The following is an 18,075-nucleotide window of genomic DNA, read 5'->3' on the forward strand; positions in this document are numbered from 1 at the left end:
TTTTGCAATTTATTTAGTTGTAATCTACAGTTCATAACCAAATTGTGGTCAGAGTCTATATCTGCCCCTGGAAATGCCTTACAATTTAAAATCCGGTTCCGAAGTCTGTGTTACCATTATACACTGGAGCGCCAAAGAAAATGGTATAGGCAAGCGTATTCAAATACAGAGATATGTAAACAGGCAAAATACGGCGCTGCGGTCGGCAACGCCTATATAAGACAACTAGTTTCTGGCGCAGTTTTTAGATCGGTTACTGCTGCTACAGTGGCAGGTTATGAACATTTAAGTGAGTTTGAACCTGGTGTTGTAGTTAGCGCGTCACCGAAGTAGCGATGACGTGGAGATTTTTTCGAACGACAATTTCACGAGTGTACACTGAATGTCAGGAATTCGGTAAAACACCAAATCACCGACATCGCTGCGGCCGGAAAAAGATCCTGCAAGAACGGGACCAATGACGACTGAGGATAATCGTTCAACGTAACAGAAGTGCCACCCTACCTCAAACTGCTGCAGATTTCTATGATGGGCCGTCAGTAAGTGTCAACATGCGAACTATTCAACGAAACATCATCGGTAGGGGCTTTCGGAGCCGAAGGCCCACTCGTGTACCCTTGATGACTGCACGACGCAAAGCGTTATGCTTCGCTTAAGTCCGTCAACACCGACATTGGACTGTTGATGACTGGAAACATGTTGCCTGGTCGGAGAGGTCTCGTTTCGAATTGTATCGAGCAGATGGGCGTATACGGGTATGGAGACTACCTCATGAATCCATGGACCCTGCATGTCAGCAGGGGACTGTTCAAGCCGGCGGAGACTCTGTAATGGTGTGGGGCGTGTGCAGTTGGAGTGATATGGGACCTCCGATACGTCTAGATACGACTCTGACAGGTGACACGTATGTAAGCATCCTGTCTGATCACCTATATCTATTCATGTTCATTGTGTATTCCGACGGACTCGGGCAATTCCAGCAGGACAATGCGACACCTTACACGTCCAGAATTGCTGCAGAGTGGCTCCAGGAACACTCTTTTGAGTTTAAACACTTCCGCTGGCCACTAAACTCCCCAGACATGAACACTATTGAGCATATCTGGGATGCCTTGCAACGTGCTGTTCAGAAGAGATCTCCACCCCTCGTACTTTTACGGATTTATGGACAGTCCTGCAGGATTCATGATGTCAATTCCCTCCAGCACTACTTCAGACATCAGTCGAATCCATGCCACGTCGTTTCGCGGCAACTTCTGCGTGTTCGTGGGGGCCCTACATGATATCAGGCAGGTATACCAGTTTCTTTGGCTCTTCAGTGTATAATCAGTCTGAAACATCTTCATATACAACCTGCTTTGATGATTCCTAAATAATGCTCTGTGCAAAATTCTACCAGGAGGCTTCCTCTCATTCCATTCCCTCAACCCACATTCCCGTACTATTTTTCCTTTTCTTCCTTTCCCTACTTTAGATTTCCAGTCCCTGATGACAAATTGTCGTCTCTCTTAACTATCTGACTATTTTATTTTGTCTCATGATACATTTCTTCAATCTCCTCGTCATCTGCGGAGCTAGTTGGCATATAAACTTGTACTACTGTGGTGGATGTGGGCTTCGTGTCTCTCTTGGCTACAATAATGCGTTCACTATGCTCTTCATACTAGCTTACGCGCATTCCTATTTTCCTATTCATTATTAGATCGACGATTTATAACCTTGTATTCACCTGGCCAGAAGTCCTGTTAGTCCTGCCACAGAATTTCCCTAATTTCGATTAACCTATCCATTTCCATTTTTAAATTTTCTAAACTATCTGTCCAATAAGGGACCTGACATTCCACGCTCCTAAGTGTAGAATGCCAGTTCTGTTTCTCCCGATAACGACGTCCTCCTGATTAGTCTCCGTTCGGAAATTCGGATGGGATACTATTTTACCTCTGGAATATTTTACCCAGAGGACGTCATCATCATTTAACCATGCAATGAATCAGCATGCTCTCGGGAAACTTGCGGCTGTCGTTTCCCCTTGGTTTCAGCCGTTCACAATTCGAGTTGCAGGTTTGGTTGATGTTACAAGGCCAGTTCAGTCAATCATCTAAACTGCTGCCCCTACGACTACTGAAAAGGCTGCTGCCCCCTCTTCAGAAACACATGTTTGCCTGGCTTCTCAACAGCTACCTCTCCGTTGTGGTTGCACCTACGATACGGCTATCTCTATCGCTGAGGCACGCAAGCCTCCTCACCAACGGCAAGGTCCATGGTTCATGGGGGCAGGATAAAATATTTAATGTCAACAAATCAAAGCCCCGACTGATGGAAATCGTCTGTAATGTAACCTTATACAGTACTTCGATTTTCTTTCTCCTGCTAGTTATTTATGTAACAACTGCATCTGTAACAGCTTAGCTGTCGATATGAACTGCGAGATATTCAATAAACTAATGATTTGAGACATTTTTGGTGTGGTTTAAGTGCTTAACACTCGCGTGTGCCCATTATGGCTTGTTCTACGTCCTCTTGTCACGGCTACTTCTGCTTACTTGCAGATTCGTGTGTCGGGCAGTAGAATTGTACAAACAGCTGTTTTATGCGGTTCTTCGTGCAGCAAGAATGAGTAACTTTAATATTTTTTAAAAAATACTTGTAGTGCGCCTTAGCAGCCAAAATTTTGATAGTGCATTTCTCTCGGTGTATTCTTTCTGTGTGAAAAATTTCAGGGTAGGTTTCGACTTGTCGGACTGGATTATTTCCTTGTAAGCTGTAAGACACTAGAATCTTATTCAGGGTGACGACAGTCCAAATCTTCGTCCAGCCACCCAAATTTTGGTCTTTTGCTGCTTTCCTAAATCGTTTGCAGAGCAGGTCGCGATGCTTCCTTCGTGAAGGGCCCGGCCGACTTTTTTCGCACCATTCCCCAGTCGGCTCTAGTTTTCCCTTTGTAACGACGACGTCGTTTACGGAACGGCGAAACGTAGTCTTCCTTCTGATAGCTGATAACTGTGGTGACATTTCAGAATGAAATCGCACCAACAGCGCTGGCTTCTGCGCAGAGGCCACTTATCAGCGGCTATCTGTGAGATGAATCATCTCACCTAGCAAAAAGTGCAAGGCGCCTATGGAGATAGCAGGCGTGTATGGGCGGCTGTCGAGGACCCAGTAGTCTCCATGTGAAGGGCAGACATGGCTGACGTGTGGGACCACCTACTGCTTCTTCTGCTGACGCATCAAACAGCGCATGTCTACTCCCTAGGTGAGTAAGCAGCATTCCTTCTCGTCATCGTCCATGAAACTTCGGTAGCACGGGCGAAGACTCACCACCGGAGATCACGGAAGCGAACACAAGCGAATGAGCAGTCGCTTTTATCTGTGACCAAACGTTTATGCTAGTAGGAACGAAAGACAACACGAGATAACTCACGTAGCCTATAAACAGCGCGTTATTAATTTATGACGCTAATAACCATCACACAGGATACGAGTCCGTATAGTTACAGCCACGATCCAAGACTTTGATATTCACAGACGATTATTTCTCATGGCGAGCGTCCTCGTTTTGACGAAGTGAGCACAACCGGGTAGGAAAAGAAGAATGGCTCTGAGCACTATGGGACTTAACTTCTGAGGTCATCAGTCCCCTAGAACTTAGAACTACTTAAACCTAACTAACCTAAGGACATCACACACACACCCATGCCCAAGGCAGGATCCGAATCTGCGACCGTAGCGGTCGCGCGGTTCCAGACTGTAGCGCGTAGAACCGCTCGGCCACCCCGGCCGGCGAAAAGAAGAACTTAGATGTCTCATTTTGTACGAAATGTGAAACCGTGGAGGTAATGCACTCAATACTGAATCGCAGTTCCAGCTCTCCTTATCATTAGTCCGCAACTTTGCACATATGTCGACTGACGCTTTTCACTAGCTTCCTATTACAACTGAAGAGGAAATTTAAAAGGAGAACACTAATTACCGGCGACCAACATAAACTGAAGAAAGGCTAGCGTTAACAGTCTGGTTATTAGGAACTGCAGACATTTACCTTAGATACTGTTCCGCATTTCAATGGCTGCTGTATAGGGCGATTCAGCTGCCCCTACCGCTGCCGTTCTAGGCAACCCGCAATGTAATAGGTGGCCTCCACAAACCCGCGCAAGGTTTTAGTATTCTGTCGCTCGTACAGAAGAAATTAACAGGAACTTTTTATATGAAATTTAATGTAGTTAAGTTTAGTACTGGAACACGTCTTCGCTAGGGGCCATGGTTTCCGACTTAACCAAGAAAAACGTACAAAGTGATCTTCAGATGCACCCCCCACTTCCCCAGTTAGCCCCCACTGGTCAGGATTCCTAGTGTGTTATTCGTGGCACTCCCTGCCACTATACAAATATCTACACTCTAGTAATTATTTCCCACATCCTACGTTTTTTGGTCTTCACTGACTAGTCTTATTACGCCGCTGGCTTAGGCGAACACTTACAAATTGTGAATCTAAGGTTTACATAAGTTTTACCTAACAATTTTGTGAATTATAACAGCATAAAATGAACAATTACATCGTCTGTCATTGAGTCACTCCCCATCTAACAATGAAAAGGAAAACAGCGACATTGATCACTGAGGATCAGATCACTCACTCCCGACATCATAAGCGTAACACTTTTAAAATCTCAGCTCCATCCCAAGGGCCCATGACACCTGTCCTACCCTTGTGAGGCCTACTGACTGACCCTCGGTTTCGTGGACAGGAAATATGGTTAAATAATGTCCATAACAAAGACTAACTTGACAGCCTCCGGCTACAAGGCTGGCCGGTGTGGCTGAGCGGTTCTAGGCGCTTCAGTCTGGAACCACGCGACAGCTACGGTGGCAGGTTCGAATCTTGCCTCAGGCCTGGATGTGTGTGATGTCCTTAGGTTAATTATGTTTAAGTTGTTCTAAGTTCTAGAGGACTGATGACCTCAGGTGTTAAGTCCCATAGTGCTCCGAGCCATGTGAACCATCTGGCTACAAGGTTAGTGGTGAACATCTTGAGCACATCGTATTGTTCAAATATACTGCCGGAAAAAATTAGTACACCTGGAAAGACGACGTCGATTTTGATCTGATGATGGCATACGCCACCTTCGGGGTAGTAGATGTACTGATAATACACTCCTGGAAATTGAAATAAGAACACCGTGAATTCATTGTACCGGGAAGGGGAAACTTTATTGACACATTCCTGGGGTCAGATACATCACATGATCACACTGACAGAACCACAGGCACATAGACACAGGCAACAGAGCATGCACAATGTCGGCACTAGTACAGTGTATATCCACCTTTCGCAGCAATGCAGGCTGCTATTCTCCCATGGAGACGATCGTAGAGATGCTGGATGTAGTCCTGTGGAACGGCTTGCCATGCCATTTCCACCTGGCGCCTCAGTTGGACCAGCGTTCGTGCTGGACGTGCAGACCGCGTGAGACGACGCTTCATCCAGTCCCAAACATGCTCAACGGGGGACAGATCCGGAGATCTTGCTGGCCAGGGTAGTTGACTTACACCTTCTAGAGCACGTTGGGTGGCACGGGATACATGCGGACGTGCATTGTCCTGTTGGAACAGCAAGTTCCCTTGCCGGTCTAGGAATGGTAGAACGATGGGTTCGATGACGGTTTGGATGTACCGTGCACTATTCAGTGTCCCCTCGACGATCACCAGTGGTGTACGGCCAGTGTAGGAGATCGCTCCCCACACCATGATGCCGAGTGTTGGCCCTGTGTGCCTCGGTCATATGCAGTCCTGATTGTGGCGCTCACCTGCACGGCGCCAAACACGCATACGACCATCATTGGCACCAAGGCAGAAGCGACTCTCATCGCTGAAGACGACACGTCTCCATTCGTCCCTCCATTCACGCCTGTCGCGACACCACTGGAGGCGGGCTGCACGATGTTGGGGCGTGAGCGGAAGACGGCCTAACGGTGTGCGGGACCGTAGCCCAGCTTCATGGAGACGGATGCGAATGGTCCTCGCCGATACCCCAGGAGCAACAGTGTCCCTAATTTGCTGGGAAGTGGCGGTGCGGTCCCCTACGGCACTGTGTAGGATCCTACGGTCTTGGCGTGCATCCGTGCGTCGCTGGAAAAAAGAACACATTGACACCGGTGTGTCAGACCCACCATACTTGCTCCGGACACTGCGAGAGGGCTGTACAAGCAATGATCACACGCACGGCACAGCGGACACACCAGGAACCGCGGTGTTGGCAGTCGAATGGCGCTAGCTGCGCAGCATTTGTGCACCGCCGCCGTCAGTGTCAGCCAGTTTGCCGTGGCATACGGAGCTCCATCGCAGTCTTTAACACTGGTAGCGTGCCGCGACAGCGTGGACGTGAACCGTATGTGCAGTAGACGGACTTTGAGCGAGGGCGTATAGTGGGCATGCGGGAGGCCGGGTGGACGTACCGCCGAATTGCTCAACACGTGGGGCGTGAGGTCTCCACAGTACATCGATGTTGTCGCCAGTGGTCGACGGAAGGTGCACGTGCCCGTCGACCTGGGACCGGACCGCAGCGACGCACGGATGCACGCCAAGACCGTAGGATCCTACGCAGTGCCGTAGGGGACCGCACCGCCACTTCCCAGCAAATTAGGGACACTGTTGCTCCTGGGGTATCGGCGAGGACCATTCGCAACCGTCTCCATGAAGCTGGGCTACGGTCCCGCACACCGTTAGGCCGTCTTCCGCTCACGCCCCAACATCGTGCAGCCCGCCTCCAGTGGTGTCGCGACAGGCGTGAATGGAGGGACGAATGGAGACGTGTCGTCTTCAGCGATGAGAGTCGCTTCTGCCTTGGTGCCAATGATGGTCGTATGCGTGTTTGGCGCCGTGCAGGTGAGCGCCACAATCAGGACTGCATACGACCGAGGCACACAGGGCCAACACCCGGCATCATGGTGTGGGGAGCGATCTCCTACACTGGCCGTACACCACTGGTGATCGTCGAGGGGACACTGAATAGTGCACGGTACATCCAAACCGTCATCGAACCCATCGTTCTACCATTCCTAGACCGGCAAGGGAACTTGCTGTTCCAACAGGACAATGCACGTCCGCATGTATCCCGTGCCACCCAACGTGCTCTAGAAGGTGTAAGTCAACTACCCTGGCCAGCAAGATCTCCGGATCTGTCCCCAATTAAGCATGTTTGGGACTGGATGAAGCGTCGTCTCACGCGGTCTGCACGTCCAGCACGAACGCTGGTCCAACTGAGGCGCCAGGTGGAAATGGCATGGCAAGCCGTTCCACAGGACTACATCCAGCATCTCTACGATCGTCTCCATGGGAGATTAGCAGCCTGCATTGCTGCGAAAGGTGGATATACACTGTACTAGTGCCGACATTGTGCATGCTCTGTTGCCTGTGTCTATGAGCCTGTGGTTCTGTCAGTGTGATCATGTGATGTATCTGACCCCAGGAATGTGTCAATAAAGTTTCCCCTTCCTGGGACAATGAATTCACGGTGTTCTTATTTCAATTTCCAGGAGTGTAGTTTCAACGTCGTCCGCCTACAGATAGCGCAGTGGTATAGCTACCAGTATGCCATCCGTGACTACCATTTAATATGGAATGTTCACAGCCAGAAGGCACAGTGTACTGCAAACGTGTGAAGCAAGTAGGCAATCATTCCATGGACACACACTCATCCTTTCCACAGCCAACTGCATGAGTTAGAAACAGGTCAAACTGTGACCTTCGGAGTGGTGGAGGAGGGTAGGTGGTCCTGTTGGGGAATAGCCACACAAGCTGGACATGCTGTGTCAGTGGTAAAAAGATGGTGGTATCAGTAATCATGTGAATATTCTCACACCCATTGGACGATGCTCTGGAAGTCCACCCAGTACAGACGCCTGCCAGGGCAGCAGTAGCAGACCACACAGCTACCACAGCACAGAGAAATGGCTTGTGAACCAAGATGTGTCAAAACGAACTGTTGTGAACCAGTTATTAGTAGTTGAACTACGGCAAGCTCACCTTTAGCTAGACTTCCACTCACGCCGCAGCACCGATTGCATGGCTCAACTGGCGCTGTCAGAGGATCACTTAGAAGATGGAATAATGTGCTGTGGTGTTCAGAGACGAAAACTCATTCCTCCTGCAAGCAAGTGACTATGCAGGATGTCTTGTAGAGTACATTCCTCCAATACACACTAGAAGTAGGGCAAGTGCGGTGTCACCCCATGTTGCACTGTTGCCAAATTTATTCAAGATGGAGGAGTCAAGGTTTCGACAATAGATTTGAGAATGTCGCAATGACGTCATGGTGGGAAGTTCAAATGTTGATGGGAAAATAGGTCGACTGGGCTACCTCCACTAACCTAATCCCCTCCCCTCCCCCGTGCCCTCTCCCTCCCAATCCCTCTCCCCAGGAAATGGCGTTAAAATCTGGGCATGAAAATAGGTCAATTGAGCTACCTCCACTAACCTAACAGAACGGCGGAAAAATTTAGGCTCGAAAATAGGTCACTTGGGATACCTCCACTAACCTAAGTCATCCAAGCACCACCTCTACCTTGGAACGGGCGGGAAAAAGACTCATCCATGCTGGGCTGCTGGACAGGATGGATGTAAGTCTTTATATAGCAAGCATTGTATATTTAAACAATTGGAGCTGTCATTGGCACTAGCTCCATCCACTGTGTTCCCATGAGGTCTGGAGTTCGACTGATCTAGTACACAATACCACCAACAAAGAGCGCTATCGTCCCTCCAGTGACATAGTCCAAGATGGCTGTCTGGGGAAAAACAGGCGAGGTAAGGACTCAGTCTGTGTCCAGCTGCTGGAAAGAGTAAGGAGTGTACATTATTTATTTTCAGTAGGAAGTTGGAGAAATTTATTTAGGGATGGATTTAATGTGATTTATTTATTATGCTGATACAAAACACTCGCCCTGACATGCTTGGGGTCCCAATACATAGCCTTTAGACCTGCAAACTACTCCTAAATTGCGGAAATAATTCAGTACACTGATGTACAGGCACACAAAAAACTCATAAACTTTCAAAATAATGCCTGCAAACACGTTCAGTAATTGTAAACTGTAAAAATAATGTATTGGACAGCCTACAGACCTGCAAACTACTAGTAAATTACCGAAATATTGCAGTACGCTGATGTACAGACAACCAAATAACTCATAAATTGTCAAAATAATGCATGTAAAACGTTATGCAAACACGTTCACTAATTATAAACTGTCGACATAATGCATTGCACAGCCTGCAGACATGTTCACAAAATAATGCAGTACACTGATGTACAGACAAGTTCACTAGGCATAACACGGAATTCATTCTTCCTGAGGGTCCTAACGAGGCACATCACCCAAGGAACAGCATCCTGCCAGAGATGGTATAACCTCCCCACAAAAAAATTCCTTAACCTACAAATAGTAAAAATATGACTAATCTCTTAATAAAATTGTGGCTCACTTATAACCTTTCAATAATTGACTGTGAATTTAAACTGGTAAATTTTGGACGTCAGCAGTGCTGCGTCATGGCCCTGAAAGATCTTTCTGAATAAATTGAAAATTCTTACCTCAATAAGGTCGCCGGATAACGCATATATATCTGCTCCTATAAGAAATTTTTCTGGCACAGCCCAGTGCTATGCTGGCCGATAGATTTGTCATATGTAAAAAGAAACAACTGATTTTTCTTTACAATAATCGGGATGACCATGGATTGGAGAAATTAGTAAATTCTTTAAATTGAGATGAGTGATTGTCAAAGTTAATTTTTATAAGAAAAATTATTATTAAGAGATTTTTAAAACATTTACATGGGACTTAATATAACAATTGTACATATGCGCGAGGCTACTTTTACCTTATACCACATCGCTCGCACGACTGGCCCAGCCAACTCCATACACACGTCTGCTCGCTACTATTACTATTACTACTACTACTACTACTACTACTACAACTGCTACACAGTTCCTATTACTGACAGCACTACTCTCTGGTCTGAGATTCTCTTATAGCTTACATATCGCAGGCAGTGCGTGAACAATCCATCGAAATTACATCTGCTCGAATGCACTAGCAACAAATTCCTTAATCATAGAGCTCTTACATAACCTTCCACTGGGGAGGGCGAAAATTTGGCAGCGATGGTGAGTCAATTGGACTTGCCATGAGCAGCAAATTTTTCTATAATCTATTTAGTTTACTAAGTCTACAGTCACAGAGTATATACATATGTATAACATTATTGATAATTAATATGACTATGGAACATATTAAGAAATGAAATAGAGTGCACACACACTGAGTACAAAATACATTAACAAATGACATAAAGTGCACACGCACTGTAAAACTCTTTAGCATTTTTACATGAATTAAACATACCAAGGAGTGAAATAAAATGCACATGCACTGTAAAAGTCTTTAGCATTTTTACAAGAATTAAACATAGCAAGGAGTGAAATAAAGTGCACACGCACTGTAAAAGTCTTCAGCATTTTTACATAAATTAAACATACCAACGAGTGAAATAAAGTGCACATGCACTGTAAAAGTCTTTAGAATTTTTACATGAATTAAACATAGTAAGGAGTGAAATAAAGTGCACACGCACTGTAAAAGTCTTCAGCATTTTTACATGAACTAGGAAAGGAATGGGAAGGATAGCATCATGGTTGTAACACAGTGGGTTGCACAAAGCTGAACTAAAAGTCCATATCTTTCTACAGAAGCACAACACCAAGTGAGACAATCTGAAGTTCTTTTCCCTGAAGTATTTATCAGTATAGCCAGGACACTGAAATGTTGTATTAGTATTGTATGTTATCATTTTGGTAGTACATTAGGTACACCAAACAGTACGACCATAATAACATCTCCATCGTTCGAGGTGGTGGACAGCTTGATATGTAAACACCACATTCTTGTAGAATCCATACTCTTACATCAACGTAGAATTAGTGCAAAAACTAAATATAGTGCTCCATGATCATGAAGATGAACTGGACATACGGATATTGGAGTAATTGGTGGTGATTAGGTCAGAAGGTGAAGGATACATTAAGTCTTATGCTAGTCATCATTTGGAATTACACTAGTGTATCAACTGATTTGCATAATTATTGCCACTCAATGGTTAGTTACTAAACATTTATGTAGTATGTGTGGAGTATTACATAACATTCATAAGTCATCTTACTACAGTAATTATTGGCATAGCATTCATGCGTAAATCATGTCATTACAGTAATCATTGGCATAGCATTTATGGAATGTAACAGAACATTATTAATAAGTCATCTCATTGCAGTAATTATTGGTATAGCATTTATGCATAAGTCATCTCATTACAGTAAGCATTGTCATTCATTGGCCAGTTACTAAACATAAGGCATTTATTATGCATTATTCAGAAGTCATCAACCAAAACAGGAGTTATTGGGTGTAGCATCAAGCTGCTAGTGTTTTTATATGATATCATACAAGTGGCATAAGACATATTTAAAATGTAAGACATTGGAACTAGTATTCAAGGTGTTTAGTCCAATAATACATAGACATAAGGGAATCAATACATCAGAAAAATTTCCATTATATTTAGGACTAGAAATTTTTTGTGCTAGCAATGCATTGCATTGGGATCGACAGTCAATTGCTGGGGCATGAAAATATTTGCTTTTGACTTATTGCTGGAAGTAAGGATTAAAACATCATTCATCATGAGTCAGCTGTAGCAAGTTTATGAGACGAGTATATATGTGATCACATTCATAAATGTTAGACACAACTGGGTAAAAAAAATGCAAGTACTAGAACAGGTTTAATAACTAACTGCTTATAGTATATTAATATCATGAAAAGCTACTCCTGGAAAAAATATAAAGTGTATTATTGACTGAAAGAAGAAATGTATTCATATTATGCTGAAAAGTTGTAAACTTCGAATTAACAGGTAATGAAACGTGTACTCAGTACGTATGTACTCTAGCTGTCTTTCCCAAAACATTCAGTCATTATACTATGTGACATAAGACATGCTGTCAAAAGGAACTGCAACAAATACTTAAATAACTACATAGGATTTCTTAACTAACAGAAAATATATAAACTTCATCATTATTATCATCTGCAAAGAAAAACTTCATTATTCATATTACCATATACTTCATATAACTATTCATCATCATTTATTATCATCTGCAAAAAATAGACAATTATTCGTTATTCACATTACCATTTCCATCATACAACTATTCATTATCATTCATTACTTCATATATTATGGAGTTTCTTACTTCTAGCATATTTCATCACTAAAATTAACATGTGTAGTTCTGTCTGACAGCCTGCATCAATCCCCTCGTATTCTGAAAGAAAAATAATTAGTCAAGACTGCTGTCATACAGTGGGTATAGTATATTCTTGTTAATGCTTGTTAATTCTGATCCATTTACTCTTCATTACAAGGTATTGCATTTTCTTTCGTTCATTCCGAAGGTAAAATTTCCATTTCATAGTAAACCACTGCGGTTTGTTTACCTTAGTTCTTTTACACGGTATGGCTTTCTGAAAATGATGACTAAGGATTAATATCTTGCATTTAAATCATGTACCCATTAAATGAAAACTTGTTTCTGGTGATAGGACTAAGCATACAGCATGACAGAAAACGTATTAGGTCAAAAACATAGACAGTTTTCACGTGCGAAAATGTACACACAGTAGCATACTGTAGTAGCAAAAAATGTAGAATAGTCAACACATTGAGATATCATAAGGCAAAAATGTTAAAGTCAACTGTTGTTTGTTATGTCTTAAAGATTTCATAGTGCATACAGACAAAAATTCTACTTTCCATAGGAAAACAATCATACATACTCCAAAAAATGGAAAATATACACGGTCTGATATGTAACGACAAGAAAAGCGACCTGCTAACCTTACCTTGCCGGCCACCTGCCAAGAAAAAATGTAATCATCATCTGTAAGTAGTCACATAGATATGATTGCATAAGTGGTCATATAAATAACAAGAAATGGCATTACAGTGTGATAAATCATAAAGTATGTTCATTCAATAAAGGGTTTAATATTGGAAATATGGTGATTGCCCTTGCTTTTTCTGGTTTTCAAAGTTTCGACATGTACTACACTGGGGTGAGGAATGCTGCGAATTCTATATGGAACTGCGTATAGAAGCTCAAATTTACTGCATCTACTCTTTCTTCTGTTGGATAGATAATGTGTGCGTACTAAAATCTTCTGTCCTATGTAAAAGTCAAGGCGTGTAAAAACCTGTTTTTGCTGTCTTCTCCGGCGCTCTGCGGCACGTTTCATGTTGTTCAGCGCAATGTCAATTATTTCATGGTGGCGTAGTCAACGAGATGTAGGAAAAGATACTAATTCTTTATTTTTGTTGGGTGGTTCAACATTTTTCAATATAAAAGTCGGAGATAGCATAGTAGACTCATTTGGTATGGAGTTAATTACATCCTGGAATGAGAGTATGTGTATATCCCAATCATATGTCTTTTATGGCAGTATATTCTACATAGTTTACCAATTTCTTTCATCAGTCGTTCAGAAGGGTTCGAAGAAGCGTGATACCTAGATATATAGATCCGAGAAATGTTTCTAGCTCGTAACATACGTTTCCATAACGCAGATCGAAATTGTGGTCCATTGTCGGAAATTACTTTCAATACATGCCCTACACGAAATAGAAAATGTTTTACAAATGCATTCGAAATAGATTTTGCAGTAGCTTTGCGTAACGGAGTGAAGGTAACAAATTTCGAAGTGAGTTCAACAGCAACAAAGATGTAACAAAAACCTCTATTAGTTCTGGGAATCTGTCCAAAAATGTCTACAGCGGCCATGTGTCTCAATTTAATCGGTACAATGGGATGTAACGGAGCAATATGTGAAATCGTGTCTGATTTAGCTTTCTGGCACATTTTACATGACGCTAAAACTCGTCGAATACGCTTCTCCATGTTGGCAAAATAACAGTTCTGTCTCAGTATAAGAAAACATTTTCTGGCTCCATAATGTGCGTAACTTAAATGAGTATACCAAATTATTTTGTTAACAAGCTCGTCAGGAATGCATAACGACCAGTTGTTGCTGTCAGGTGAGAGTGGCGAAACAGAATGTTCTTGCGTACAGTATAATGGTTTCTAATGGTAACGTTATTCCTATCTTGCCAAAGGTGTTTAATTTATTTCCACACGTTGTCTTTGCTCTGCTCTTGTGCTGTGTCTCGTAATGACGACGAAATGAAATTTTAAAATGCAACTTGTTCAATATACATGACGCTAAAATTTGCTTGGCAGAAGTTCGTTGCGATGTCTTGCTGATAGTTGCTGAGAGAACGGGATAGTGCGTCTGCGACAATATTTTGTGTACCGGGAATGTGAACAATTGTAAAATAAAGTTTCCATCTGCTTTAACCTGTCATGTGTAAATTTAGCGGAAAGTAAAAACTGTGTTGCTCTATGATCTGTGTAAACGGTAGTATGTCTTCCATAAAGAAAATGCCTAAATCTAGTAAATGCCCATATAACACAAAGTTTCAAGTTTTGTAACAGAATAATTGCGTTCATCAAGTGACAGAATGCGACTTGCAAAGGCGATGTTTTTAATTACTATAGTGCCGTCTTCTTCAATTTCCTGAAAAATATGTACGCCTAAAGCGGTGTTAGAACTGTCGGTGGTAATAGAAAAATTTCTGGTAGGATCTGGGTGCGATAAAAGTGCTGCATTTAACAAGGCATGTTTCAGATTAACAAACTCACACTGTGCTTGGCTATCCCAGGACCATATAGCGTTTTTACCAGTCAATTGGCATAATCTCGGAGTGTCTAAAACAGAGTAATGAATAAATTTACGGAAAAAGTTAACTAAACCAAGAAAGCTGCGTAGTTGTTTCTTCGTTGTTGGAACAGTAATGTCACGTAAAGCTTGAAGTTTTTCGGGGTCAGGCGCAATGCCTTCTGATGAAATTACATGTCCAAGAAATTTTATAGAAGTTTTGCCAAAGAGCGATTTGTTAAGATTAACGGGTGAGTCCTTGTGCACGAAAAGTTTGCAACAGTTGTTCAAGAATCAAATTGTGTTCAGACCAGTTAGCTTCTGCGATAAGGATTTCGTCTACATATGTTGTGATTCTGTCTTTAAGTTCTGTCAGAAGTATAGTATTTAAACCGCGAATAAACGCTGCTGAAGAAATTGTTAAACCGAACGGTAATTTGCAAAATTGATAACAGTCACCAAAACAGAGAAATGCTGTGTACTTTCTGCAGTTCGGAAGGAGCTGAATTTGCTAAAATCCCGATTTCAAATTTAATGTGGAATAAATAGCAGTACCATGAAATTTCTGTAAAAGTTCTTCTTGTGTCTGTGGGCGATCTGTTTCATTAATAATAATGTCGTTGACATGACGCGAATCAAGTACTAGTCGAAGTGAACCATCATTTTTCTTAAGAATGTGGAGTGGGTTTATGTACGGACTAACTGTCGGTTCAATAATACCTTGGTCTAGCATAGCTCGTAATTCTTTCTTAACTTGTTCTCTGTGAATATAAGGAATAGAATAATGTTTAGCTTTAAATGTGTCATACTGTTTAACTTGAAATTCATACATGAAACCGGACATAGTACCAGGGATGTTGTCAAAAACAGGAGCTTGCTGTAAAAGAATTTTGCGTAGCTGAGTGCGTTCGTCATCTGTATTTACACTGCTCTCTTTTATTTTCTCTGAAATCATGTGCATAACGTCATAGTCGGCTTCGTCTGGTGTATTGTAGTTGTGTACGTACGTATCTGTGAACAATGTGGAATGACAGTCCGTGTTACGTGACGTAGAAATGACCTCTGTTCGATTAATTGCCTGTTCTTCTGCAGATAAAGCGTGCTGAAATTCTAACGCCAGTTGTACATTTTCATCCTTTAGCATTAAATAGGAATTTTGAAAGTCAGTAATTGCGTCGTGTTGTACCAAAAAATTCTTACCTAAAATAACGTCTGTTGTCAATAAGGGAACAATCCAAAAATTTGAGTGGAACGTATGACCTGCAATACAAAATGATAAGTGTGTCTGTAATTTTACATCTACTCCTTTACCAGATACTGCTCCCTTTACTTAAGTTTTGCCTAATGGTAAAGTAGATAGGTATTCTCTTTGTTACATTCGTTGAAAGTTTCTACATTTATAACTGACATAGGTGATCCAGAATCGATTACTGCTGAAAATGTGGATGACCCAATCTTTACTTCAAAAACAGGGTGGGGAATGGTTTTTTGTATAACTGGTTTTTCAAGTAAAAGTGTGTCTCGGATGTCGTCAAAAGCAATAACATTTTCGTGAACAAGATTCTGTGTGTCAAAAGTATTGCTTACGTTGCTGGAAGATGCAACCTGTACTATATCTAGTCAAATTCTTTCTGACGTGCTGTTGTTTGCAGGAGGATGTTGTGGCATTTCGACTATTTGTACTGTTCTGTTATTTCTTCCTGACGTATTAGGTTCGGGATGATACAGACTGTCTGGTTCATTCATGATAATCTGTTGTTGTGGAAGATTCTGCTGCTGGTAAGACCTACTGTTATTAAATGTACTCTGAAAACTATGCTCTTTACTTTTACGTTTGTTATGACAGTCATTACTAAACGGCGCGTTGCGGTAGGAATTGAAATGATGTGTTTTCTGTACATACTGATTTCCTTGTTGCTGTGCGTTACTATTTGGTGGAGCCGACGCTATACGTGTAGGCGGCGAAACATTAAAGCTTGGTTGACCTTGCAGACTACATTCTTGGTTAGGTATCCTAACCGACTGGTTCTGTTGATATTGTGGGGAAAAGCCTCTAATGTTGCCAAACCATCTTTACTATTGCTGATAATTATGAGGATACTGATAATTAAAATTTTGTCTGTTATTAAAGTTCTGGTGGTTGTCATTCCTGGACCGTCTATCACCTTTGCTATTAAAATAGCGTGGCTGATCGTAATTGCCGTATGCTTGTTGGCCTTGGTTATGATGTGAAAAATTTTTGTTTATGAAGGAATAGTCTGACTGCTGAACTTCCAAAAGCTGTAACAGATCTCTGAATGCCGAAATATTTTCTTTCAGCTGACCCGTTAAAAGTGATACTCTTAACGATCGTGATAATTTAGAAATACATAATGGGATAAGTGCTGATTCGCTGTATGGCTCACTTAAGTACTGGTTTTGTTGGACCATGTGTTCAAAAAATTGCGTGACAGTGGGAAAATTTGAGTTCTCATAATTCGGTAAGCTAATTAATTGATCCTTGATTCCGCGCTGTGTCGTCTTCGATCAGTACGCTGACAGAAAAGCATTCTGAAATTCTTCTACCGAGTAGCATTGTCTCGCGATCGGTCGCATACGAGTTGCCGGTTCGCCTTCCAAAAAACTGCAAATAAATTCAAGTTCGTGTGTTACGGGCCAAGCTGGCGGAAAAGCAAAGCTAAATTGTTGTATCCAATCATAGGGGTGAATCTGTGTTCTGTCATTCTTAAATACCTTAAATGTTCTCACGGATAGAAAGTGCTTTTAATCAAAATTATCGTCTCTGTATGTCTGAACAGGTTCAGGATTGTATGATAATCTGTTTGTCTGTGACTGTTCAGAATCTAAGTCACGTACTCTCTGTAAATTACCTAAATTATACAGGCTGTGTGAGTGTGAGAAATGTTCGGAATGTGGCGTATGCTGTGTCGTGTTAGAGTCTGAAACATTTTTCATCTCTGTCACTTCGTGCTGTAAAGATGACAATTTTCTACGTGATGTATTATTGGACGAGCCTAACTTACTGATCGTCTGCTGTAAATTTTGGAATTCGGGTGTTTGAAAGAAATTGGTGACGTATCGTCTGATTTGGTGTCATTGTTATTTTCGATAACGTCAGTACGACTGGCCAATTTATCATATTTTTCAGCCAGTGCTTTTACCTGATCGTTATTTTTAGTGTCGCAAGCATTAATTTGTTTTTGCATTTTACGTGTGGTTTTGTTTAATTTCTTATCGTCTG

General features: G+C 42.3%; 1 protein-coding gene across 1 annotated transcript in view; it reads left to right on the forward strand.

Moving 5' to 3' along the window:
- The first annotated feature begins 3,137 nt into the window (after positions 1 to 3,137).
- Positions 3,138 to 18,075, forward strand: part of LOC126088114 (uncharacterized) — a 101,584-nt gene continuing 86,646 nt past the window's right edge. Inside the window, exon 1 of the mRNA XM_049906213.1 lies at positions 3,138 to 3,253. Coding sequence (XP_049762170.1) covers positions 3,184 to 3,253 — 70 coding nt within the window. The 5' untranslated portion in view covers positions 3,138 to 3,183. The remainder of the gene's footprint in view (positions 3,254 to 18,075) is intronic.

This window comes from Schistocerca cancellata, chromosome 6, assembly GCF_023864275.1.
Source record: "Schistocerca cancellata isolate TAMUIC-IGC-003103 chromosome 6, iqSchCanc2.1, whole genome shotgun sequence".
Taxonomy (NCBI): Eukaryota; Metazoa; Arthropoda; class Insecta; order Orthoptera; family Acrididae; genus Schistocerca; species Schistocerca cancellata.